Source organism: Muscardinus avellanarius (genome assembly GCF_963383645.1).
Source record: "Muscardinus avellanarius genome assembly, chromosome: 8".
NCBI classification, from domain to species: domain Eukaryota; kingdom Metazoa; phylum Chordata; class Mammalia; order Rodentia; family Gliridae; genus Muscardinus; species Muscardinus avellanarius.
In genome coordinates, this window is record NC_137794.1 from 10,922,926 (window position 1) to 10,948,605 (window position 25,680).

The 25,680-nt window shown below is 41.9% G+C and overlaps 1 protein-coding gene across 1 annotated transcript; it reads left to right on the forward strand.

The window, feature by feature from the left end:
- On the forward strand, positions 1-25,284 carry FBXO9 (F-box protein 9; the record flags this gene model as incomplete). The annotated part of the gene is made up of 12 exons (XM_080700269.1): positions 1-90; positions 4,190-4,345; positions 5,186-5,243; positions 6,782-6,881; positions 10,424-10,554; positions 11,485-11,599; positions 19,294-19,412; positions 19,618-19,708; positions 20,319-20,414; positions 20,752-20,845; positions 22,746-22,897; positions 25,176-25,284. The coding sequence occupies exons 2-12, from the start codon at positions 4,202-4,204 to the stop codon at positions 25,282-25,284; spliced, it is 1,209 nt and encodes a 402-aa protein (XP_080556395.1). The 5' UTR covers positions 1-90; positions 4,190-4,201.
- Between the last annotated feature and the right edge of the window lie 396 nt (positions 25,285-25,680).

The window sequence follows — 25,680 nt, forward strand, 5'->3', positions numbered from 1 at the left end:
CCTCAGGCAGAAGCTGAGGAAGATTGTCATTCTGATACTGTCAGAGCAGATGATGATGAACATGAGAGTCCTGCTGCAGCAGACCTGCAGGCATGTATCTTCAGTCATGTAGCTAATTCTTATTTCCTTGCTTCCCATATGTAAGTAGAAATTGTCATAATTGTGGAGAATTGAAGGTTCTTGTTGTTTGCATTGAATTGAACTGTTCTCATACTGCTTTATAGAATATTTAAACTATGCTGTGGATTTTTTTTTTTTTCTTTGCTAAATTGGGTGTGGAGGTACATGTCTGTAATCCCAGTACTTGGGAGGCGGAGACAGGAGGATTGCAGGTTGGAGGACAGCCTCAGCAAGTCGTTGAGACTCTCAGCAACCTAGCAAAACCCTGTTTCAAAACAAAAAAAGTAAAATGGGCTGGGGGTGTAGTAGAGCCCTGAGGTAGAATGCCCCTGGGTTCAATTCCCAGTACCAAAAAAAAAAAAAAAACACACCAATGCTGCTATGTATTTCAGTAAGTGGTTTTAAAGACTTATGCATTACTTGAAATCCATACCCTTAAAAAAAAGATTGACAGGTTTGACTACCTAAAAGTTGAAAGCCTGTGTATAACAAAAGGCGTCATGACTGAAGTTAAAAGAAATAGCTCGAACTATTAAAAGAAATAACTGTTTCCTACATATGGGTAGAGTCCGAATACCTTCTGTACGCAGAGTACCCTTGTAAATTAGAGTAACGGAATAGGAAGATGTGAGTGGACAGTTGATAGAAAAAATATGAATGGCTATTAAATACTCGAAGAGATAATGAGCCCATTGACAATTTGAGCAGGTGGATGCAGTGGTATGTATGTGCCTGTCCTGCTGCCCGGGAGGCTGAGGCAGGAAGACGGAGGCCAGTGTGGGCAACTTAAGTTTTGACCCTGTCTAAATAAATAAATAAATAAATAAATAAATAAGGGCTGGGGATGTAGATCATAAAACACCCTAGGTTTCATTCCCATTACTGGGAAAAAGCATAACATGTTTTAAAAATTGAGTGAAGCCAGGTTTGGTGGTCCACTCTTGTAATCCTGGTACTTGGGAGGCTGAGACAGGAGGATCAAAGATTCATGACCAGCCTCCACGATGTAGGGAGGCCCCCTGTAGCTCAGAGAGACCCTGTTTTAAAAATAATAGGGCTGGGGGTGTGGCTCAGAGGTAGAATGCACCAGGTTTAATGCCTGGTTCTGTATTCAGTGAATAACATCCATTGCTATAGTCTGTGAGAACACTCATGCGGAATAAAAGAAAGTGTGAACCGCCACAGCTCCGGAGGGCAGCTGGGCATATGGATCAAATGCAAACCATGCGGTCCCTTTGAGGGAGCTGTTTTACTTCCAGGAAACTAAGCCTCTGGCAGTAATGAGGAAAGTGAGTTAATATGCATGCAGAAAGATGTTTATATGGAAAGTGTCATACAACCTACATGTCCGTTATGTCCTTTAAATAATGGTGCTTTCGCACGCTTTGAAATCCCAACATTTGGGAGGCTGAGACAGGAGGATCTGGGTTCATGGACAACCTCAGCTACTTAGTGATGCCCTTTGCAACTCAGACCCTGTTTCAAAATACAGAATAAAAAATAGGGCTGGGGGTATAGCTCAGAGGTAGAATCCCTGGGTTCCATCCCCAGTACCGCACAAATAAATAAATAGATAAATAAGTAAATAAATAAAGGTGCTTTTATAGTGTAGGATGAAACATACCGCAGCTAATTAGAAGGATAGAGTAAATTTTCGTACATTGAAATAAGGGGGAAAGGTTTGTTGTAATAATTTAATTATTGAACTTACAAGCTCTATGATATTTAGAATGCTAACGGTTTTTTAAATCAGAGATCTATATAACATGTTAGAAGTAAGAATGAGCCGGGCGTGGTGGCGCACGCTTGTAATCCCCGCACTTGGGAGGCGGAGACAGGAGGATCACACAGGTTCAAAGCCAGCCGCGCTGGCTTAAGAGACCCTGTTTCCAAATAAAAAGTATAAAATAGGTCTGGGAGTGTAGCCCGGAGGTAGAAGGGCTTCCAAGAACCCCAGTACCACCAAAATAAATACATAAATAAATAAAATAATAAAATTTTTTAAAAATCTTAAAAAGAAGAATGAGAAAGTACCGTGTACAGGGTATATAGAAAAATTACTTTGAAAAACTATATTTAATGATTACCTTTTTAAAAAGCGAAGCCAAGAATAATGCACTCATCTTGTTAGCAAGGGCCTTCTCTTGGAGCTGGTCTGGGTCTCTAGGAGCAGGTGAGGTGGAGAGTGCCGTGCAGGGCTTATTGAGGAGCACCCCTGGCTGCGGTGCCCGTGGAGGGAGGGAGCGCAGAGGCAGCTGGAGGGCAGCCCCAAAGGACAGCCTTGGGTGCCCTGCGGGAGTTCTGAAGGTGGAATCGCCTTTCAGGACCCGCCTGGACCAGCCATCAGACGCTGTGAGCTTACTGCCAAAGGGCTCACAGCTCGGGGTGACAAGTTCTGTATTCCTGAAAAGGGATCTGAGTAGCCTATTGTGGCCCACACATGTAAGATTTCTTTTTTCTGTTTTTTACATTTTCAATAACATACATGTTAGAAAAATACTTTCTTTTTAAAATATACAATGTTAAAAGAAAGAAGACTTTGGGCTTACCTATAGAACTTTTACAGCACTGTTTGTGTGTGTGTGCGTGTGTGTTACTAGGTATTGAACCCAGGCATGTTATATCTCCATGTTACACCTGCAGCCCTATTTTATTTTGAAACAGGGTCCCACTAAGTTGCTAAGGCTGGCCTTGAACATGTGATCCTCCTTTCTGGTATCCCCTATAATACTGGGATTATAGGTTTGTGACACCATGCCCAGCTTAGCAATACCCTTAGTGCCAACTAGATGATGTATTCATTGACACATTATTGGAAGCTTTTAAGTTTAGTCCCTAAGTCATGGCTTTTATTTTTTTATTTTTTTCCCTTTTCTTGGTGGTACTAGAAATTGAACCCAGGAACATTCTACCCCTGAATCACATGCACCCCCCAGCCCTGTTTTTCATTTATTTTTCATTTGAGTTTGAAACAAAGTCCCACTAGGTGGATGAGAGTCTTACTACTTGCTGAGGCTGTCCTTGAACCTGTAATTCTCTTGTCTTAGCCTTCCAAGTACTGGGATTACAGGCGTGCAGCACCACAACAAGCTAGGAAAAGTATTTCTTTTTATATTTTATATTTTTATAATACTGGGATTGAACCCAGGGAATGTCTACTTCCAACCTACAGCCCTAGCCCAATTTTTTATTCTTTATTTGGAAACAGGGTCTCACTAAGTTGCAGAAGGCCTTATTAAGTACCTAAGGTTGGCCGCAAACCTGCAATCCTCCAGTTTCAGCCTTCCAAAAACTGGGATTACAAGTGCGGACCACTATGCCCGGCTTTATATTTTCAATTCTGTTTAAAATTCAGTTTTGCCAGGTGGCAAAACTTGTAATCCCGGCATTTGGGAGGCTGAGACAGGAGGATCGTGATTCGTGGACAGCCTCAGCTACTTAGTGAGGCCCTTTGCAAGTCAGTTTCAAAATAAGAAAAAGAGACCCTGTTTCAAAATAAGGAAAAAAAATTGGGCTTGGGGATAGAATGACCCTGGGTTTTATCCCCAGTACCGCAAAAATTAAAATAAAATTATAATTTTATTTTAATAGTTTATTTGAATAGTTTTCCTTTAGACTTTTGCTGTATATACAGATAGATTTTAGATAATGTTCATTCTTTAAAGTTTTTTTTTTTTTTTTTTTTTTTTTTTTGTGGTACTGTGGTTCCTGGAAGCCCTTCTACCTCTGGGCTACACTTCTAGACCTATTTTTACATTTTTATTTGGAAACAGGGTCTCCTAAGCCAGCACACGCGGCTGGCTTCGGACCTGCGTGATCCTCCTGTCTCCACCTCCCAAGCGCAGGATTGCAAGCGTGCGCCACCACCCCGGCTATTCTTTATAAAGTTTTAAGCAGAAAATTATTTTAAAAGATAATATATGTTTAGTGGATATTTAGTAATTTAAGAGGCTTTTTCAGTCTTAGAATAACAAGAATATACATGGACATAGATGTTGGGCATACTGATAAATTGTTCCAGAGTTTAGCTATTTTTCATTAATGACTCTTAAAATATTTTTACTCTTAGGCACAACTCCAGATGTTCCGAGCACAGTGGATGTTTGAACTTGCCCCAGGTGTAGGCTCTAGCAGTTTAGAAACTCGACCTTGTAGAGCAGCCAAAGGCTCTTTACTGAAAGCAGCAGATACCAAAGGAAAACAAGAACTGGCAAAAGAAGAAAAGTTAAGTACTAAAGATGTTTAACAGATTCTCTCTTTCTCTGACATAGTAACCATTAGTCATAAGACTGTTGACATAAATGTGTAATTTGTAAAATAAAACACTTTTCCCTATGTGGAAAATTTTTGACTACTTTGCCAGTTTATACGCCTCCCTTTACTACTGGGTGCTTTGAGTGATACGACTACTATGGGCTTCTCTCTGTCTGCACACTGTCTTTGTGGCATGTCTTTTTTTAAATGTATAGACCCTTGAGATCCACTTGGTCTCTAAAAGATTGATGCCTCTGATTTATTAACAGAAAACGGTCAGATGTTAATGGCTTTTCAAAGGCAGTGTTAAGTTCATGCATTATTTTGTTATATATTTAGTTGAACATATAATGCTACATTAATAATTTCCTTACTCTGGAAATTTTTGCAAGTGCTCACGGTGCGGGGGATGGGACCCACGGGCATTCTACCTCCGAGATACACCCCAAGTCCTATTGTTTATTCTCTATTTTGAAATGGAGTCTCACTAAGTTGCAGAGGGCCTCACTCGGTAGTTGAGGCTGGCCACAACCTTTGGTCCTCCTGTCTCAGCCTCCCAAGTACTGGGATTACAAGCGTGGGCCACCGTGCCTGGTGAACATCAACTGGTTTTGATCTCTTCTCTCTGTCTTAAAGTTTATAGGTTTTGTAGTTTACACTTAAGTCTATGATCCATTTCAAGTCAATTTTTATGTAAAGTGTAAGTTCATTATTTTGCCCATGGTGTCCAGTTGTTGAAAAGGCTGTTCTGCCATTATATTCCTCATCATACAGTTGTTCAAAATGGTTTCTTCACTTTTTATGTTTATAGGCTCGAGAACTCTTTTTAAAAGCTGTAGAGGAAGAACAAAACGGAGCTCTCTATGAAGGTAAAAACTCAGGGCCCAAAATTATATAGTGATCAGTTTTTAAAGTGATTAGTTTTTTTATAGTGATCAATTTTTATCATAATCAGTTTCTATTATAACTTGTTTGATATAGAACTTTGATATCTTTATATTTGAAATTGTTCTTAAAATAAAAATAAAATTAATAAAATTATATTCTTATACAATTTGTCTGTTTCCAAAAAATATTGCTGGGAAACATCATCATATTAGTACATGAGTAAAATAATATTTTTCTACATTTAGTTTTATTATTTACTAGTTCTTCATTAATAAGGTCTTAACATTCCAAGCTGGGCGTGGTGGCTCACGCTTGTAATCCCCGCACTTGGGAGGCGGAGACAGGAGGATCGCACAGGTTCAAAGCCAGCCGCGCTGGCTTAAGAGACCCTGTTTCCAAATAAAAATATAAAAAGTAGCTCTGGGAGTGTAGCCCGGAGGTAGAAGGGCTTCCAGGAACCCCAGTACCACCAAAAAATAAAAAGGTCTTAGCATTTTTATTAATTTTAAAATAGGATGTATTCCTGTCACATATAACATTTAGGAAAGGATAAATAAAGGATAAATCAAGGAACATATAGATCTTTTGTAAGATCTAATTTACATTTTACCAAAGGAATATGCTTCGTCTTTAACTCTTTTTACTAACCCCAAGGAAACACTCATATAAACAAAGTGATTGGACTATTTACCATAATAGATTTGTAATTGCTTTAATTTTTTGATGGTAAAGATAATAGTTGGGGCATGGGAAAAATGCTTATTCCTGAATCATTTGAAAATACCCCCCAAAAACCTCATTTGCAGTTACTATATTTATTTGTCCTATTGGTCAAGTTTCTGTGCAGTGTTCATTGGTTGGCAAGGCTCCAACCTCTACTTAGTGTATGGTAATTCATTCAGCATAAAATAGAACATGGAAGAATATATTGAACTGAACAGAATATGTATGAATGTATGAATACAAGGGGGAAAAGGCCAGTCAGCCTACAGCCTTGGGTTCCAGTGGCTTATCCCCCGGGGGAGACATTATTGACCATTACAGCTTTAAGCCACCTGCAAGGAAGTTTGTGACAAATGGGCTTTAAAGGTTACTCAGCTTAATAAGAGGCAGCTGGGCTAAAGGAAGTTGGCTGTGAAGGATTAATTCCAAAACTCTTCTATTACATATAGGAGGAAACATTTGATTTTATTCAATTCTTTTTCTCAGAAAGGAAATACTGCTTTGAAGTGTTTTTGTTGGCGTTGTAGCAGTTGTATTTTTAGAGCCCAAAGAAGGACAGCCCAAAGAAGGGCAAAAGAGTAAAATACATCGTATGTGTTCATAACAGTTTAGCTTCCAGAGGAAGTTTCTTTCTGATCACTAAAATATGAAAATAAGTTTGTCTACTCTTGTGTGTAGAAAAAGAAAATTTTGCTGTCTGTAAAAAAAGTTACCAAATTTAACTACAGTTCAGGATAATCAAGGGCAATGACAGTGTGTGTGGTCATAGCTAACTTAGATTTATTTATTCTTTTAGCCATCAAGTTTTATCGTAGGGCCATGCAACTTGTGCCTGATATAGAGTTCAAGATCACTTACACCCGGTCTCCAGATGGCGATGGCGGTGGAAGCAGCTAGTGCGTATATAATGTGATAGCCGGTAACCCATAGTTTGTTAAAGCTAATCGTCTTTGCTAAATTGACTTCGAACATGATAAGAGGATACGAATTCTGTCAAGCCGTATAGTGTCTAGTATATCCTTGTTTATAAAGCTGTAGAAGCTTAAGTAAGGAAAATTTAAGGTTAGCCGGGCGTGGTGGCGCACGCTTGTCATCCCCGCGCTTGGGAGGCAGAGACAGGAGGATGGCGCAGGTTCGAAACCAGACGTGCGCGCTGGCTTAGGAGACCCTGTTTCCAAATAAAAAAAATAGGTCTGGGAGTATAGCCCCGAGGTAGAAGGGCTTCCAGGAACCCCAGTACCACCAAAAAAAAAAAAAAAAAATTAACCTTAAGTTAAAATGTAGAAATGTATATTTTAAAATAGCTCTAACAAAAGTAAGGTGATGATAAAAGAGGGTTTTTTTTGTTTTTGTTTTAGTAAAACAGTATTGTTGGTTTAATGTGGACAGAGATCAAGAGAACATTTAGGTGTGGGGAGGGGGAGATACTGGGATTGAACCCAGGGGCATTCTATCTCTGAGCCATACCCCCAGCCCTATTTTTTATTTTTTAGTTTGAAACAGGGTTTCACTGAATTGTGGAGGGCCTCACTAAGTAGCTGAGGCTGGCCATGGACTTGCAATCCTCCTGTCTCAGCCTTCCAAGTACTGGGATTACAAGTGTGCCTCACCATGCCTGGCTAAGAGAACATATTTTTAAGCCAGTGCTTTTGAACTATAAAATTGTTTGGCTTAATACCTCTATTCCCCAAATCCTATTTTGATATCAGAAAGGAAGGGTGTCTGCACCTTTGAGAGAATGTCTGGTTTAAAGTGGACATTACATAGCAACACAGTTTTGGTTAGAAGATATTAGTTATTATTTTATTCACTGTCACAAAGTTAGTAAGTTATATTATTTTTGTTTTTTGTTCTTTGTATTTTTGTAGTAATAGAGAGTGACCCCAGAGCCTTGCACATGATAGGAAAGCATTCTACCATTGAGCTACTTTCCCAGCCTTTTATTTGTTTATTCTTTTTGTTTATTTTGAGTCGGAGTCTTGTTAAATTGCCCAGGCTGACCTTGAACTTGTGATCCTGCCTTAACCTCCTGAGTAGTTGAGATTATAGGAATGTGTTTTTTGTTTGGTGTTTTTTTGAGTGGTACTAAGGATTAAACTCAGGGGCAGTCTACTTTTAGGCTATACTCAGAGCCCTATCCATCCATCCATCCATTCATTCATGCATTCCTTTCGTGGTTCTGGGGATAGAACTTGGGGTCATTCTACGTCTAAGCTATACCGCCAGCCCTATTTTAGTTTTTGAAACAGGGTTCTTTTTTTTATTATTATTATGAGACAGGAAGACTGCAAGTTCAAAGCCAGCCTAAGCAACTTGGTGAGACCCTGTTTCAAAATAAAAAATAAAGAAAGGGATGAGTGTTTAGAGGCAGGATACCCTTAGGTTCAATTATCTAATACAAAAGTCTGCAGTCTTCCTGTCTCAGCTTCGCAGGTACTGGGATCACAGGCGTGTGCCTACTTTCTCAGCTCTGCCTTTTTCTACATCTTCTTTGAGTAAAGTCACTCAGACCTGGCTCTTCCCAACACTTGTGTAAAGTGCCAGCTGCCGTTCAGGAAGATTTTATTAGAACATTAAGAAGCATTTGTTTTCTGTCCCTTCCCTTTTTACAAACCCAGATGCTTTGAACATTCTTTAAGGACACAGTCTTCTTCTTTTTTTTTATTCTTTCTTTACCCGGGATTGGTAAAGTGGCACTCTACCTCCGAACTACACCCCCAGCCCTATTTTTTATTCTTTATTTGAAACAGGGTCTCACTAAGTTGTAGAGGACCTCACTAAGTAGCTGAGGCTGATGGCAAACATGTGATCTAACTGTCTCAGCCTCCCAAGTACTGGGATTACAAGTGTGCGCCACCGAGCTACATCCCAGACCTATTTTTTATTCTTTATTTTAAGATAGGGTCTCACTAAGTTGCAGAGGGCCTAAGTAGCTGAGGCTGTCCACGAACCACGATCGTCTGGTCTCAGCCTCCCGAATGCTGGGGTTATAAGCCTGTGCCACCACGCCCAACTGTGAAAGCTCCTTTGATGGGTGTTTGTTTGTTTGTTGAGGTGAGAGTGTTGATTGAGATAGTTTGGGTTTTTGCTTTCTTCAGTGAAATGTTAGTAGAGTAGCTTTCGAGTCCAACTGGCCTCCCCCATACTTTCTTTCTGTTGTATTATAAAAGCTTTTCTGGTGTTCAAACTTCATGCTCATCTCTGCCTTTTTTTAAGTTTGATCATCTTTAAGGTTGACTTCAGCAAAAAGGAAAGCTTGACTATTTAGAACTTTTAGCTATACATTTTTATATGTTGGTAGTTGATTTGTGAACCCTAAGATTTCTTCAAAATACATGTTCTCCCCTTTAAGTGCAAGGTAATAAAGGTATATCTATTAGAAAATTGTTGGTAAGTAAGTACTTTCAGTAACATCTGTATATTTACTTTTTCTCCATTTAGAAAGGATTAAAATTAAAGAATTAAGCCAGGCGTGGTGGCACACACTTACAATACCAGCATTAGGGAGGCTGAAATAGGATCACAGTTCGTGGACAGCCTCAGCTACTTAGTGAGGCCTTTTGCAGTTCAGTGAGACGCTGTTTCAAAATAAAGAATAAAAAATGGGGCTGGGGGTGTAGCTCGGAGGTAGAATGCCCCTGGGTTCCATCCCCAGTACTGAAAAAAAAAAAAAAATTAAAGAATTAATATAAGATTTTCAAATCATTTGAAATTTTTCATTACTCATAAAATCTCTAAAATAAAACTAATTAAATCTCATTACCTGAATCTAAACTTTCTGAATGGGAATCACTGAAATACTACTCTTTGAAAAACTTGGTAACACACTTTTTTGCAAGGCAGGATAAACTTTTGTGTGTGTGTGTGGTACTGGGGATGGAACCCAGCAGCATTCTACCTCTGAGCTCCCCCTCAAGCCCTGTTTTTTTATTCTTTATTTTGAAACAGGGTCTCACCGAGTTGCAGAGGACCTCACTAACTAGCTGAGGCTAGCACGAACTTGGATCCTCCTGTCTCAGCCTGCCACGTGTGTGCCACCATGCCCGCCTCAGGATAAGGTGTTTTTGTATTTTTTAGAGTAGTGAGAAAGTTTTGCTCTTAAGTGACTTTCTTTTTCTTTTTTCTTTTCCCTTCTATCCCCTCCCCCCCCCCCAGTACTGGGGATGAAACCCCGGGGCTTTCTATCTCCGAGCCACACCCCTAGCCTTATTTTTTATTCTTCATTTTGAAACAGGGTCTTGCTAAGTAGCCGAGCCTGGCCGTGACCTGCAATCCTACCGTCTCTGCCTCCCAAGTTCTGGGATTACAGGTGTGTGCCAGCATGCCTGGCTTTAGGTGGCTTTCGGAAGAGCAGAATCGAGAGTTCTGTGTAAAGTTCGTTTCTAAACCGTCTGTTCCTCGCCTGGGCCCTGACCTCTCCGCCTCCCTGCCTTTCCAGCATGGAAGACAACAACGACGAGCGCACAGTGGCAGACCTCTTGTCCTGCTTCCAGCAGCAGCTCACGTTTCAGGAGTCGGTGCTCAAACTGTGTCAGCCCGAGGTGGAGAGCAGTCAGACTCACATATCCGGTGAGGGCTCCTCTTGTCCCGCCCTCGGCAATGCTTTACCTTAGGTGCAGTCGCACTGCAGGTCATTGCCACCTTGCTGCAGAATATGCTGAGAGACCTAGTTACAGTTACTGTTTAGACAGATCATGGGCTCTTCAAAATCCAAAGCGGGGCAGAGTCGGCCCGCTCTCGCTCAGGGATACTGTGCTTTTTTTTCTGTGAAGTTCTGCGAAACTCAGCCAGGGAGGTGGAGGTAGCCCTGAGAAAATGAGGGCGATGCCGCTGTCATGAAGATGTCGGCCAGGTGGACAGTAGGCCTGAGCCAGACGGTTAGAAGTTAATGTCACTTCCAATATTGTTAGGGGATTTTTCAGAGGAGAACAATTTAAAGTTTTCAAGGGATTAAAACTAACTTTAGCGTGAATAAGTACAATCTGGATCACACACATACGCACAGTAGAATACTTTCTAACACTGTGTGTGTGTGTGTGTGTGTGTGTGTGTGTGTGTGTGTGTGTGTGTGTGTGTGTTAGTGGGTATCGAATTCAGGCACATCTACCTGAGCTACACCCTCAGCCCTATGTGATTTTATTTTTTATTTGATCTGAAACAGGATCTTGCTAAATTACCAGTCAATGGTGTCAACCCTATGATCCTGGGATTATAGGCATACTGTGCTCAGCTCTACCATATTATTTCAGTACATCTTGGTGGCTTTTTTCTTATAAAATTATGAGAGAAAAGCACATTTTATAAGTAGCTTCAAATCTTTACTGAAAAGGCAATGCCATCTATGTCCTCATGTTAGGAAGCATGACTACTGAGTGGTCAAGCGCGCTCTTGTTGTAGCTCTGCGCAGTACTGAGAGTAATACATAAATGCACTGAGAACGTGGTTCCAGTGCTCGAACGCCAGCCAGGAGGGTGACTGAAGGATGGTTCTCTTTTGCAGTGCTGCCTATGGAGGTCCTGATGTACATCTTCAGATGGGTGGTGTCTAGCGATTTGGACCTAAGATCCTTAGAGCAGTTGTCACTGGTGTGCAGAGGATTCTATATCTGTGCCAGGTACTGTGTGTGTGTGTGTGTGTGTGTGTGTGTGTGTGTGTGTGTGTTACTGGAAATTGGACCCAGGGGCATTCTACCTCTGAACATTCCTTTTTTTTTTTTGAAACAGGATCTTGCTAGGTTGCCGAGAGCCTCGCTATGTTGTTGAGGCTATCTTTGAACCTCCTGTCTCAGCCTCCCAAGTACTGGGATTACAGGCATGTGTCACCATGCCCGGCTTATTATTATTTTTTAAACAATTCATGCAGTGGGAAAAAGGGTTATGATCTTTTGCCAGTTTCAATTAAGGAACCTGATTGATGTTCTGAATAAAAGCTTAGAATGAACAGAAGTTTTGCAAAGCTGTATTTAATGTGATTGTCTCAAATAACTTAGCATTTAAAGGTTAGAATGTTTTCAGGGGATCAAACAATATGTAGAAAATATAGTCATACATACTATTTCTGTGGAATTTGCCTTTCAGCTTGGCTGACTAGAAAAAAGAATCATTTTAGAAAAGTTATTCTTACAGTAACTCTAACCTTGATCAGTGGCAATGATTTAAGCTTAGATTGCTGAAATTTTCTTTTGACCCCGTCAAAGTTATTGGATGCTTAAAAAAAATAGTGCTGTGTGAAAAAAATCATAGTTTAATATAAAATTATTTGAGACTGATCTTTTACGCATTTCTTAGATAAAAATATACACTTAGTCTTTAGCATCTAAAATTTTTTATAACTTTTGTTCTTAAAAATTCAGATTTATAAGCCGAACGTGGTGGCACACACTAGTAATCCCAGTATTTGGGAGGCTGAGACAGGAGGATCCAGGTTCTCGGCCAGCCTCAGCTACTTAGTGAGACACTATACAACTTAGTGAGACCCTGTTTCAAAATACAGAATAAAAAAATTAGGGCTGGGGGGTGTAGCTCAGAAGTAACATGCCCGTGGATTCAATGCCCAGCACCACACATACACACAAAATAATTGTATTTGTTATTTTTATTTTTATTTTTTGTGGTACTAGCGGTGGAACCCGGGAGCTTTCTGCCTCCGGGCTATACTCCCAGACCTATTTTATATTTTTATTTGGAAACAGGGTCTCACTAAGTTGCTGAAAGCCTCACTAAGTAGCTGAGGCTGGCTTCGAACCCGTGCAATCCTCCTGTCTCAGCCTCCCAAGCGCGGGGATTACAAGCATACGCCACCACGCACAGTGGATTCATTATTTTTAAAATAACCTAATTCTATTTGGAATATTTTTTATAAAATGTTCAAATTAGGCCCTTGGTTTTGGTGATTCTGTTTAACCTATTAAGAAACTGTTTGACTGATTCCACTACCTTCAATTTATTTATATGTATGTTTGTATTTATTATTTTTGTGGTACTACAGATCAAACCTAGGGACATTCTACCTCTGAGCTATGCCTCTCTAAATTGCTGAGAATCTTGCTACATTGTTGAGGCTGTCCTTGAGCCTGAGATTGTCCTGTCTCCGCCTCCGGAGTACTGAGCGCACAGTCAGCACCACCAAGCCCGCTCCTCCAGCTTCTTGAGATGCCCCTTTTGCTGTCTGCCGTTTCCTTTGTGCCGCTGGCCTCTGTCCAGCTGGACGTTAGTGCCTTCAATCACCCTTCCTGCCTCACCCCGAGCTCTCCCAGACCTCGGTCACACCATCTTCTCACGACTTCTGTGAGGTGAACTCTTTATGTCACACAGGAGTGAGATCATGTGTGACTTGTCTTTCTGTTCCTGACTTATGTCACTTAACATAATGATATATAGCTTCATCCATGTTGCTACATTCGGCAGGATTTTTCCTTTTTATTGCTGAATAGTATTCTGTTTGCCATGTTTCTTCTTCGTCCATTTATTGGTTGATGACCAACATGGAAATGCAGATACCTCTTCAACGTCTTGATTTCATTTTCTTTGAAAATGATCATGAAATGGGAGTTGTAGTTGTAATAGTTTGGGGACTTTCGCACTGTTTTCCATAATGGCTGCTGTACTAATTTGGTTCTCACCAACAGTGGCAAGGGTTTCCTCTCACCACGTCCTCATTGGCACTTGGTATCTTTAGTCTTTTTTTTTTTTTTTGCTGTACTAGGAATAGAACCCAGGGGCTTCTATCTCCGAGCATTTCCCCAGCCCTATTTTTTATTCTTTATTTTGAAACACGGTATCACTGAGTTGAGAAGGGCCTAAGTAGTAGCTGAAGCTGTCCACAAACCGCCATCCTCCTGTCTCAGCCTCCCAAATGCTGGGATGACAGGCGTGTGCCACCACGCCTGGTGCTGCTTTAGTCCTCTTGACATTAGCCTTCTTACTTAAGGTGAGGACATTCTCACTGCGGTTTTGATTTGCATTTCTTTTCTTGTTTGTGTGTTTAGTGTTTTTTCACGTAGCTATTGATCATTTGTATGTTTTCTTTTCAGAACTGTTTATTTAGATCTATTGCCCATTTTTAATTGGGTTATTTGGTTTTTTGCTGTTGACTTTTGGAGTTCCTTATAAATTGGATATCAACCCTGTGTCAGTTGTGTAGTTTGCAAATAATTTCTCCCATTCTGTGGTTTGTCTCTGCGTTCTGTTCATTGTTTTTGCTATGCAAAAGCTTTTTAATTTGATACAGTCTTATTTGTCAATTTTTGATTTGGGGATCTTTTCCCAAAAAATCCTTGTTCATTCCAATCTCCTTAGTTCTTTCCCCTGTTTTCTTCATCGTTTCTGGTCTTACTGTAAGTCTTTAATCCGTTTTGAGCGATTTTTTTGTAGCTGGTATAAGACAGGGATCTAGCTTCACTAATCTGTGTGCAGATGTTCAGTTTGCCAGCACCGTTTATTGAAGAGACTGTCTTCTACAGTGTGGCCTCACTGATCAGTAATTACTCTGAATGCCAATGGATTACATTCTCTTTGTGCGTGTGACAGATGAGAGACCACAGTGCCTGCTTTTCGTATAACAATGCTAAAGATACAATGAAGAAGGCAGTCTAGAAAGAAGTGTCCAAGTCACACCTCCCTCAACTCCAGCGGCCGGCGTGGGAAGAGCTGCCTCCCACTAGGGGGAGGGAGAGAGAATGAAGTCCAGGCTTTGAACTGGAAACTCAGTACCAGGCTGGCCATGGTGAAACCCAATTTTGGGGAATCCCTCACCACCCCTACTGCCCGGCCAATGCCTGAGGACGAGCAGCTGGAATTGAGTTAGGCCGGGCGGCCGACGGCCTCATTACCCTCCTTCAACCTCAGGCAGGGTGGGGGACAAAAGCCGGCCCGGGGCTTTGTTCTGGAGCCCAGCAGCAGGGGTACTACAGTAAAACCAAGCACTTAAAAAGAAACTCAAGACTCTGTATACAGGCCAGAGCTCAGAGACGGAGACTTTAGAACAGCCCTGGCATCAGGTGAGACCTGTGCACCGGAGGACAGATGCAGCTTTGGGCCTGCATCCGCGCCAGCCTTGGAGTGGGTCTGGGACACACCTTGCCTCTCCAGAGTCTGTGCATCCCCTGCAGCTGGGAGGCTCAGGAGCAGCCCCACTGAGCACTAGCCAAGGGACCATCTCTAGGACCCTTCTCCCAACCTTGGGCAGCACAGCTGTCTCCAGGCCAGTGCCCCAGCATCACTGCCAGCTGTGATATGGACGCAGGTGCACCCGAGATGTTCACATCCTGTGTCTGTTAGCATCCATGACCCAGGTTAGCACCGGCATACGTGGCAACATGTAGGCAGCATTGCCTTCAGCAGGACTACCCCAACCTTGGGCAGCACGGAGTGACACAAGACTCCATTTGCTGGGGGCGGGGTAGTAAGCACAGAGTGAGCCATGGAACTTAGTGCTTGAGTGGTGAGGCCTAACGCTTGGTCTCTAGCCCCAGGCTTGCCCAGAGTCTAGACCGATCCACTGCCACAGGAAGATGTGCGGCAGCAATCTCTCAGGCTTCTGTTCCGGCCAGTATCGCCTGTGGCTGGTCACAGCACTCTTGGGCCATGGGTACACTTCAGCAACAGGTAGCCATGGCGGTGTGGGCCTTGGCCCTACTGCAGTGCTGTGCTGTGAGCTCAGCATGTGACTGCCTGCCAGTGCTGGCGACCACAGATAGGATGCGGGAGCCTGAGGCTGTTCCAGCCATGGTGACTCTTTCCAGAGCAGGTAGTATCCCACACTGAGCCAGGTATGGAAGGCTGAGACAGGAGGATCACAAGTTCAAGGACAGCCTTTGCAACATAGTGAGCTCTCAGAAACCTAGTGAGACTGTTTCAGAACATCACGGGAAAGTAGTATTGTTTTTAATGGTGAGGGTTAGGTGAGGGGGAGCTGGGGTGATGGGTACAGGAGTAGGGTAAAGTAGAGGTTATGATCAAGTTGAGTAAGAGTTTAAGTATAATTAGTATCTGGTTGAGATGAGAGATATTGAATATATAGTAGGATTCTTGTAGTCATTGTACAATGAGTGTATACATATATATAATATATGTGTATGTATATATATATATATATATATATATATATATATATATATGAAATAGCTTGAATATAAAACATGGAGATACAGAAAGAAAAAAGTTTTGAAAGATGAGAGTAGGTAGGATAGAGGGAGGAAACAAACATGCACAAAACATCAACCAAGAAACTAACAGTAACAATAGCAAATCAAAAACAAAACCAACCAAAAAAATAAAGAACGATGGGAAAAAACAATACTGCAGATTTATGTATAAAGGGCCCACTTGACCTCTGCAGGGGTACTTTGAGCTGTTTAATGTCTGTTCACTGTAGTAGGTTCTGGAGCATGTTCCAGTATCTTTCAGTAACCTATTGTCAGTTTTGGGAACCACTCTTGGAGTGTCTGTGCCCCTCTCCCGCCTCTCAGCGCTTTGCACTCAGGCCTAAGGGCGGCGAGTGTCACGGTAAATGAGTTTCGTGTAAGCGCAGGGTTCTGCGTTTTCCACTGCACCTCCCTACCCATACTGGCAGAGGGTGTCCAGGGTAATCTCAAAACTACCCCCCACACTGCCCCCTGTGACCTTACGTGGGCATTGCGCCCTGGGCACTATGGGCCTTTCCTATGTCTCTGTAGGTTATAACCCGACCTCAGGGCTGGGCTGCCAGATCCTAGCGCACCAGAGTCCCTGGGGCTGCTCTGTGTGGTCGTCCACTGAGAAATAGAGTTATCATACTGACCTGTGGCCCGGACCTCCGGAGGGCACAGTGAGCTGTGTAGGTGCAGGGTTCTGGTGAGCGCATAGGCTGTGGATCTTTTATTCCCCCTCCATCCCTGAGGCATGGTGCTGGTGACTTAAGATGTTAGAGTTCTGCCGCCGCTCACTTGACCTCAAGTCCTTGACTTCCTTGCCGGGGGTTTTCTTAGGGCCACAGAGCCCGAGACGGTGCGGCCTGCACACCAGGTCAGTCGCATGCTCGGGCTCTTTGCCGTCTGAAGTTCTGACTACTGGATTGTATTCTGCCATAGTTCCCATTTTTGTGTTTTTCTTCGTATCATCTTCACTGCTTTGTTTTCTTGTCAAAGACCTGCCTTCTCGATAGTTGATTTTTGTTTGCCACAACTACTGATATGTGCTGCGTCCCACGGTCACCATTTTCTCAAGCGTCTGGTCCTCTTTTTTGATTTTTGATAATAATCATCTTATGTGGGGTGAAATGATATCTCATTCTGACTTCAATTGGAATTTTCCTGGTTAGTGAAATTGAGCATTTTTTCATATATTTGTTGGCCATTTTGTGTCTTCATTTGAGAAGTGTTTTTCAGATCTTTAGCCCATTTTTAAATTCTATTATTTAAGGTTTTTTTTCCTTTTTGTGTTCTGCTTATTATTGTAGTATAATATAGTTATATATTATGGATATCAATCCCTTGTTGGATGTCAGTCCTTTGTTCATATGCAGATTTTGTGCTCTGCAACTTTACTGTAAATGTGGACAATTTAACTCCTTCCTTTTCAGTTTGGATGCCCTTTATTCCTTTTTCTTGCCTAAATATCCTTGCTAAGACTTCCAGTACTGTAGTAAATAAGAGTGGTAAAGTAGACGTCTTTATAGGTCACTTGTTTTTTTTTTCCCTTGCTGCTTTTAGTACCCTTTTTTCTTTCTTTCTTTCTTTTGCAGGTCTGGGGATAGAACCCAGGGGCATTCACCCTCCAACCTAAAACCCCTGCCCTACTTTTGATTCTTTATTTTGAAACAGGGTCTCACTGAGTTGCAGAGGGTCTCACTAAGTAGCTGAGGCTGTCTGAGAACCGGACTCAGCCTCCCGAATGCTGGGATTACAAGTGTGCGCCACCACAGCGGCTTGCCCTTTCTTTATTTTGACCTTTGGCAGATGAGTAGTATATTTTAAGACAGTCTTAATTTGGAAATCTGATTGGAAACCTTTACCTGTGCCTAGATCTTAGCATCTTTCTCCAGGTTCGGAAAGTTTTCTGCTGTTAATTCTTTTTTTTTTTTTTTTTTTTTTTTGGTGGTACTGGGGGTGGAACCCAGAGGCTTTCTACCTCCGGGCTATACTCCCAGACCTTTTTTTATATTTTATTTGGAAACAGGGTCTCACTAAGTAGCTGAGGCTGGCTTCGAACCTGTGCGATCCTCCTGTCTCAGCCTCCCAAGGCGGGGATTACAAGCGTGCGCCACCACGCCCGGCTCTGCAGTTAATTCTTTTAACAACTCTCCTGCCCCTCATCATTCTCTAAGCATAGAGAATAACTGATTAGTCTTGAATAACTGATTAGTGCCTCTGCTCTTTTGATGCTGACTCATAACTTTTGTAATATTTTTTCTTTCATCTTTTTCCTTCTTCTGACAATGTTTTCAGGTTCATAATTCTGCCTCTTCAATTCTGCTGTTTATATCCCCTGTTGTATTTGATCATTCATTTCATTTTCTTTTTTAGTTCTAGGAGTTCTGATATTTTCATTTCAATTTTGCTGTTAAATTTCTCTGATGGAGTCCTAACCTGCCACCTTGCTCTGCCTTCTCTCCCGGATGATCTTTAAAAGCAAAAGTAAGAGCTGGGCGTGGTGGCGCGTACCTGTAATCCCAGTACTTGAGAGGCTGAGACAGGAGGATTGCAGGTTCATGGCCAGACTTAGCAATTTAGGAAGGCCCTCCACAACTTGGTGAGACCCTGATTCAAAATAAAACATAGGGCTGGGGACGTGGCTCAGAGGTAGAATTCCACGGATTCACTCCCCAGTAACACACACGCACAGTACAAGCGCACACGCGCGCACACGTCCGCACACAGCAGCAGAGTGCTCAGAGCCCTCCAGTGGCGTTCGCCTCGTGTAAACACCCACTCACTCTCCTCTCTGCTGCAGCCACCTGCTCCTTCTGGCCCTTTGCTGAGCCCGCCAGTCAAACCCGAGCTCCTCGCACTCACTACAGCTGCTGCCGGCGAGCATTCCCCACCACAGTGGCTGCTTTCCCAGCAGTCTGCCGCCTCAGCACCATCATTTCTGTCTGCTTACTCTACTTTCTTGGCTGAATTTCCACACTGAGCTTACTGCTTGAAACTCTGCCCCGCCGTTCCCACCAGGAAGAGTGGGACCTTTGCCTTGCCTTTCATCGTCTGCCCAGCTGTTGGATAGCACCTCGCAAATACCCAGCAAATCTTGTTGAATAGAAGAAGGCAAAAGTATTTATAGCTGCCTGTAGGGTCTTGTCTTTTCATATTTATTGATGTGCTTTTTAACCTAGAGACCCTGAAATATGGCGTCTGGCCTGCTTGAAGGTATGGGGCAGAAGCTGTGTCAAACTTGTGCCATACTCATCCTGGAGAGAGATGTTTTTGGAACGGCCTCGTGTTCGGTTTGATGGTAAGCTGGATTCTAGAATGCAGGAGACATAGTGAGCTGTAATGGGTTTGATGAGTTCGTGGTTTAATTTTCAGAAATGGGCCTAAGTGCTATGAGTATATTTAAAGGAAACCACAATAGAAATGAAGCTGGAAATGTGTTATATGGTTGTAACTTACAGTTTCATTGATTATGTTCTTTAAAAAGTTACTTTTTTTTTAAACAGGAGTATATATCAGTAAAACCACATACATTCGCCAAGGGGAACAGTCTCTTGATGGTTTCTATAGAGCCTGGCACCAAGTGGAATATTACAGGTAGAACTGTAGTAAACTGAGTGAGTGGAAAATTCTCTCTCTCCCAGTAGTAGCTCAGGACTTAGTTGGTCTGTTCTTTTGTTGCTTTCGGTGTATCCACAAAATGGCCTTCGCTGTTTTCTAAACATGCCATGACATAGGACCTGTGCTCAACCGAAGTTCCCCGGGGATGATGTAGTTCATCTAGCTTCTGCTTCTGTTTCGGCGCGCTCCCTCATTGTTGCGATGGGTGTGCCCATTGGCCTTTTCAGTGAGTTTGTGCTTTTTGCCCAGTCCTCGGTTCACCAAATCTTAATGTCATACAGAAATAGACTTATGTTAACCACTGTGTGTGTTATGCATCTCACTTTTGTTTGACATTGATCAGTGCTTTAGGAAAGCCACAGGACTTTAATAAAAGAGCAATACTTAATTTTATTCAGTGAGTAAAATTAACGCTCACCAATTCCGTAAGGAAGACAGTAAAAGGGCTTTCATTCTTTGTTGCTGGACTGTCAGCCATGTTTGTTTTAGTGATGTCTCATAGCTACGAATAGGGCTAGGTCCTGAAAAGTAAGGACATGTTTTATACCTGGTGTGGTGTGTTTGGTGTTCTTTTCTTTTTCTGTAGGTACATAAGATTCTTTCCTGACGGCCACGTGATGATGTTGACAACCCCCGAGGAGCCTCAGTCCATCGTCCCCCGGTTAAGAACTAGGAATACCAGGTAATGCTTTTCTGTAGCTTTCTCCAAGTCACATTTCACGTTAAGCTCACGTTAATACTGGATGATTAATACGTTAATGCATTCACTGACTTAATACTGGATGATTAGAAACCAGTACGGGGTGTGGGCCTGTTTCTCACTTGAGAAATACCTGGGCCTCTCCACAGAGACTCCGCTGCAGCAGGCTTCAAGGGCTTTGGATCGAGGTTTACTCATATCCTTGCTAATTCTTCTCAGCAAGCTGAGTATATGCTGTTGTAATTCACAGCTTCCTAGATTACTTAAATACATAGAGTACTAGTAGGTTTAGATTTTAAGTGTATTTTTAATTTTTTAGAACTGATGCAATTCTCCTGGGTCATTATCGCTTGTCACAAGATACAGACAATCAGACCAAAGTATTTGCTGTGATAACTAAGAAAAAAGAAGAAGTGAGTATATGGGGTAGAATTGAGTTTATTTCAATAACCCACTCATTTATGCATTCTCAATTGGAATAAAATACTGCCTCACTATAGAACAATGCATACTGACTTCTAACATATTTCTGAAGAGAGCTACAGAGTTTTCTAAGTTTTGTTTTTGTTTTTTTAACTGGATCAGCTTATTTCTCTTCTAATGATTTTCTTCTCTGGGCCACTGTTTTTACACAGGAAAAGGTAAAGCCAAAGTCTCCTGTGAAATAACTAGCAAAATTATATTGAATTTGTTTTCTGGCTTTTCTCATACTGAATCATAGAGGGTTTTTTTCTTCCTTAATTAGCCCATACAGATGAGTTTTTCACAAAGGCATTCTTAGAACTTCAGTTTCTATCGGAAATAAGCTTTACTTCTTCCTTCTCTTGCAAAAGAAAAACAAAATCAAGCAAATGTGATTACTGACATTATATTCTAGAGTGCTAGAATTAACGGACTGAAGGCCCAGTTTTTTCACAACTTTCTTCTAGTGCATTTTATCAAATCTAGTTAAGAAACAGAATATATATCCAAGAAGTCAGTTATGAGAGATAAATATTTGCCTGTTTCCTTTGTCAGTAGTAGTTTGGGAAAGAAATTTGCCTTACATGAAATCTCTCTCTTTTCTAGCCACCTGTATCAAAACAGGGCAGCATTTCATCTGTGAGTCCTATCTCCCTGTGACCATCTGTCACTGGCTCTTCACGCCCAGCGATAGGCCCGGGGACTGGGGCAGCGTCCTGAAGGACAGAGATAGTTGCTCTGACTGTGACCAGGAGTTTCCGGAGGTCAAATTTGAGAATTATGAAAGGCCCTAGTTATTTAGGTTTTATTTAATGAAAGTTGTTTAGGAATCTTATTAAGATCATCAGTTTTCTTTTTTGTGTGTGATACTAGGGATTGAACCCAGGGGCATTCTACCTCTGAGCTACACCCAGCCCTATCTTTTTATTGTTCATTTTGAAACAAGGTCTCACTGAGTTGCAAAGGGCCTCACTAAGTAGCTGCAGCTGTCCATGAACCACGATGATCCTCCTGTCTCAGCCTCCCAAGTACTGGGATGACAAGCGTGCGCCTCCACACCCGGCTCTGTTTTCTTTTATAAGGAACCATTCACAGTATTTACATGTTTTGTGCTTCAGCAGCATTATTTGCAAAAGTGGTTTTTAATGAGCCTTGTTACATCTGCTATCTGTTGATCACTGCAAACACAAGCGCTGCCATTTGCTTTTCATGTAGCTGCCACCAGTTACCACTGTCACTTCCTCTCTTTCAAAATTTCTAAGGTTTTTGTTGTCATTTTGTTTTGGGTTTTTTTCTTTTGCAGTACTAGGGATTGAACCCAGGGGCATTCTACCTCCGAGCTACACCGCAGTGCTATTTTTTTATTCTTTATTATGAAACAGTCTCACTAAATTGCAGAGGGCCTTGCTAAGTAGCTGAGGCTGGCCGGGAGCCTGGGATCCTCCTGTCTCAGCCTCCCGAGTGCTGGGATTACAAGCGTGCGCCACCACGCCCAGCTTCGAAGTATTTTCTAAGGTACAGGAAATACTACACTTAGGAGATAAAAGTTTAACTTTGGTTAACATGTTTGCCCTCCTTAGATCATCATGTTTTCAGCCCTTAAGTAGAAATTATGCGGAAATATTTATCATGTGTTACCGATAAGGGGGGGACCTGATATTTTTGAGGCAAACCTTAGGTAATTGTAGATTTTCAAAGCACACATAGATATTTTCAAATCCTAACCAAGATGGCTCTTCATAGTGTGCAAATATTATGTTATTTCTGTGTCACTCTCATGTAACCTATTCCCATAAACATTATATACAAGTGAAATAAGTTTTAATAGCTCATGTACTTTTTCTTTTATAGAAACCACTTGACTATAAATACAGATATTTTCGTCGTGTCCCTGTCCAAGAAGCAGATCACAGTTTCCATGTGGGCCTACAGCTGTGTTCCAGTGGACACCAGAGGTTCAACAAACTCATCTGGATCCATCATTCTTGTCACATTACTTACAAGTAGGTAAATGTAATAAAAAACATCAAGCTGGGTTTGTTGGCACATGTCTGTAATTCCAGTACTTGAGAGGCTAAGACAGGATGATCTCAGATTCAAGGACAGCTTCAGCAAGTCATCAACCCAGTGAGACCCTGTTTCAAAAATTAAATAGAACTGGGCGTGGTGGCACACGCTTGTAATCCCAGCGCTCCGGAGGCTGAGACAGAAGGATCACACAGGTTGAAAGCCAGCTTCAGCTCCTGAGTGAGACCCTGGGAGTAGAGCCGGGAGGTAGAAAAGCCCCTGGGTTCCACCCCCAGTACCACACACACAAAAAAGAAAGAAAATTTAAAAAAAATAAAATAGGCCTGGGGATATAGGACAGGAGTAGAATGCCCCTGAGTTCAATCCCTAGTACCACAAAAAGAAAAAAAGAAAAAAAAGAACAAGATCAGCATAAGTGTATATACTTCGCATCCAGCTTGGAAACTCAAGGATGTTTTGAAATCCTCAGAATTAACATTGTAAAGTGAAAGCTGGTGTAACGTGACACTGCTACAAACCCAGCAGAGGGTCAGGCTGCAGAAGGCTGAGCTGACAACTCAGCGGAGAGCCCGCGGGAGCCGGCGCCCCCACACACAGCAGGTGGCGCTCACTCGGGCACTTTTGAAACACCCGGAGTTCTAAAAAATAAAAGCTCATAGATTCCAAAGGCAGATCTATCGGGTGAGACCTGTTTAAAGCACTTTGTCCTGTAAGATAGAATTTAAACAGTGTGGGATCATTAACGAACTGAAGAGTGTATGAGAGAGAGAGAAGCAATAGAGAATGAGCAAACATTTAAAAAGGAATCAAGGAACGGAAATGCACTTGCATAGATATTAAGCTTAGCAGTGGTGGATTTGAAAGGATATTGGTGCATGACTCAGGGCTGTCCATTCAGGAGGAATCCAGAATTCTGAGACTTTGAAGTCAGCTTTCTTTACAGCCATGACCACATAGTTGCAGACTTGGTCAAATGTCCACCTTACAGGTGACTTTTCCTGCTCAGTTGGAAGGCCCTAGTAACTGAGGAGAAGCATTTTTTCCCTTTTTTGGGGGGGAGGGGCGTGTTCACACTAAAGCTACCAGTCCGGCGTCTTTTTTCCTTCTCTCTGTAATCTGATGCAGATTTTTTTCCCCTTCTTTTCAAAGAAAAAAGCTAGAAGCTGGTGGTTCCTGCTTGAGCCATTTGCAAATTAGGATTGGTTTTTAGGAGAAAGCAAGATATCAGCCGGGCGTGGTGGCGCACGCTTGTAATCCCCGCGCTTGGGAGGTGGAGACAGGAGGATCACGCAGGTTCGAAGTCAGCCTCGCTGGCTTAAGAGACCCTGTTTCCAAATTAAAACATATTTATATCTGGGAGTGTAGCCCGGAGGTAGAAGGATTTCCAGGAACCCAAACAAGATATCATAATAGGCATTGTGTGTAACTGTTAGTGATTGTGTTGACCCTCATAATAGTCAACAATCACTTTTCCGCTTGTGTCTGTTTCTCTTTTGTGAAGGAGAGGAGTCATAAAATGCTTTGGTAGCATGATTTATTACCTGCCTGCCTCTCCTGTAATTTGACAAGAACATTAAATTGTTTATGGCCTTTGAGTTAGAACTTCTCTTAGGAATATGTTTAAAGGTCATATTTTTTTTTTAAATGGCGTATTTACCAGCCTGGAGGTGCATACCTATAATCCCAGCTACTCACAAGGCAGATTTCTTAGGTTTAAGGCCATCCTGGACAATTTAGTGAGACGCTGTCTCAAAAGAAAATAAAAAGAGCTAGAGATATAGCTCAGTGGTAGAACATTTGCCCAGAGCGAGCAAGGCCCTGGATCCATCTGTAGCACTGAACAGAAAGAATCACAGTATTTTAATTGCCTAGAATTGGAAACAATCTAAATCTCCAAAGGGGGAATTACTAAGTAAGTTGTGCTACAAGCAGCCAATGTAATACAGAGCAGCCATAAAAATAGTTCTGCAGAGGAAATCCACACGTCAGGACGTTAAAAGAAGCAGGGTTACTTATACAGTGTGGTCTCACAAACACTGGAAAATGCTTTACTTGGCTATATCTGGATAGTAGAATTATGAGTGGCTTTTCTAAATGGTTTAAATGTTCTACAGTGTGCCTGTATTACTTAGAATATACTGAAATGAATTAAAAATAAAGGCTAAAACATCAAATAAACCCACGCCCACCAACGCTCAAGCGTTTTAGAGCAGTCGGATTCCCCTGTCCTGGTAATCGTGTCTTCCTCTCCAGGTCCACTGGTGAGACTGCAGTCAGTGCTTTTGAGATCGACAAGATGTACACGCCCTTGTTCTTCGCCAGAGTGAGGAGCTACACGGCCTTCTCGGAAAGGCCGCTCTAGAGCCGCACGTCCCGTCACCGTTGCATGAATTCAAGTCTATAGCGCAAGAGAGCACCTAAGTTATAAATGTACATACATATATATATATATATGGAATTGGAACTTATTTTAAATTGTTGGGATTCTTTTAAGAGGAGTATAAATTGATTATTTTTTTTATTTAAAGAGATAGTTGATTCTTGGGTGTTTTATTTTGAAATTATAAGTTGTTTGAGCACATTTATGTTGTTAAAACCTTACTAGAGGTTTAAATCATGTCCATTTATGAGCAGATCTGTCTCATAATTCCTCTTCGTGATCATTCTGGTATTTCAGTGCATCAGGGGAGCTTCACTGGATAAGGATTTTACTTCCCGCATGACATCGTGTCTTTGCACTCAGGTGCAAAGTGTGAAA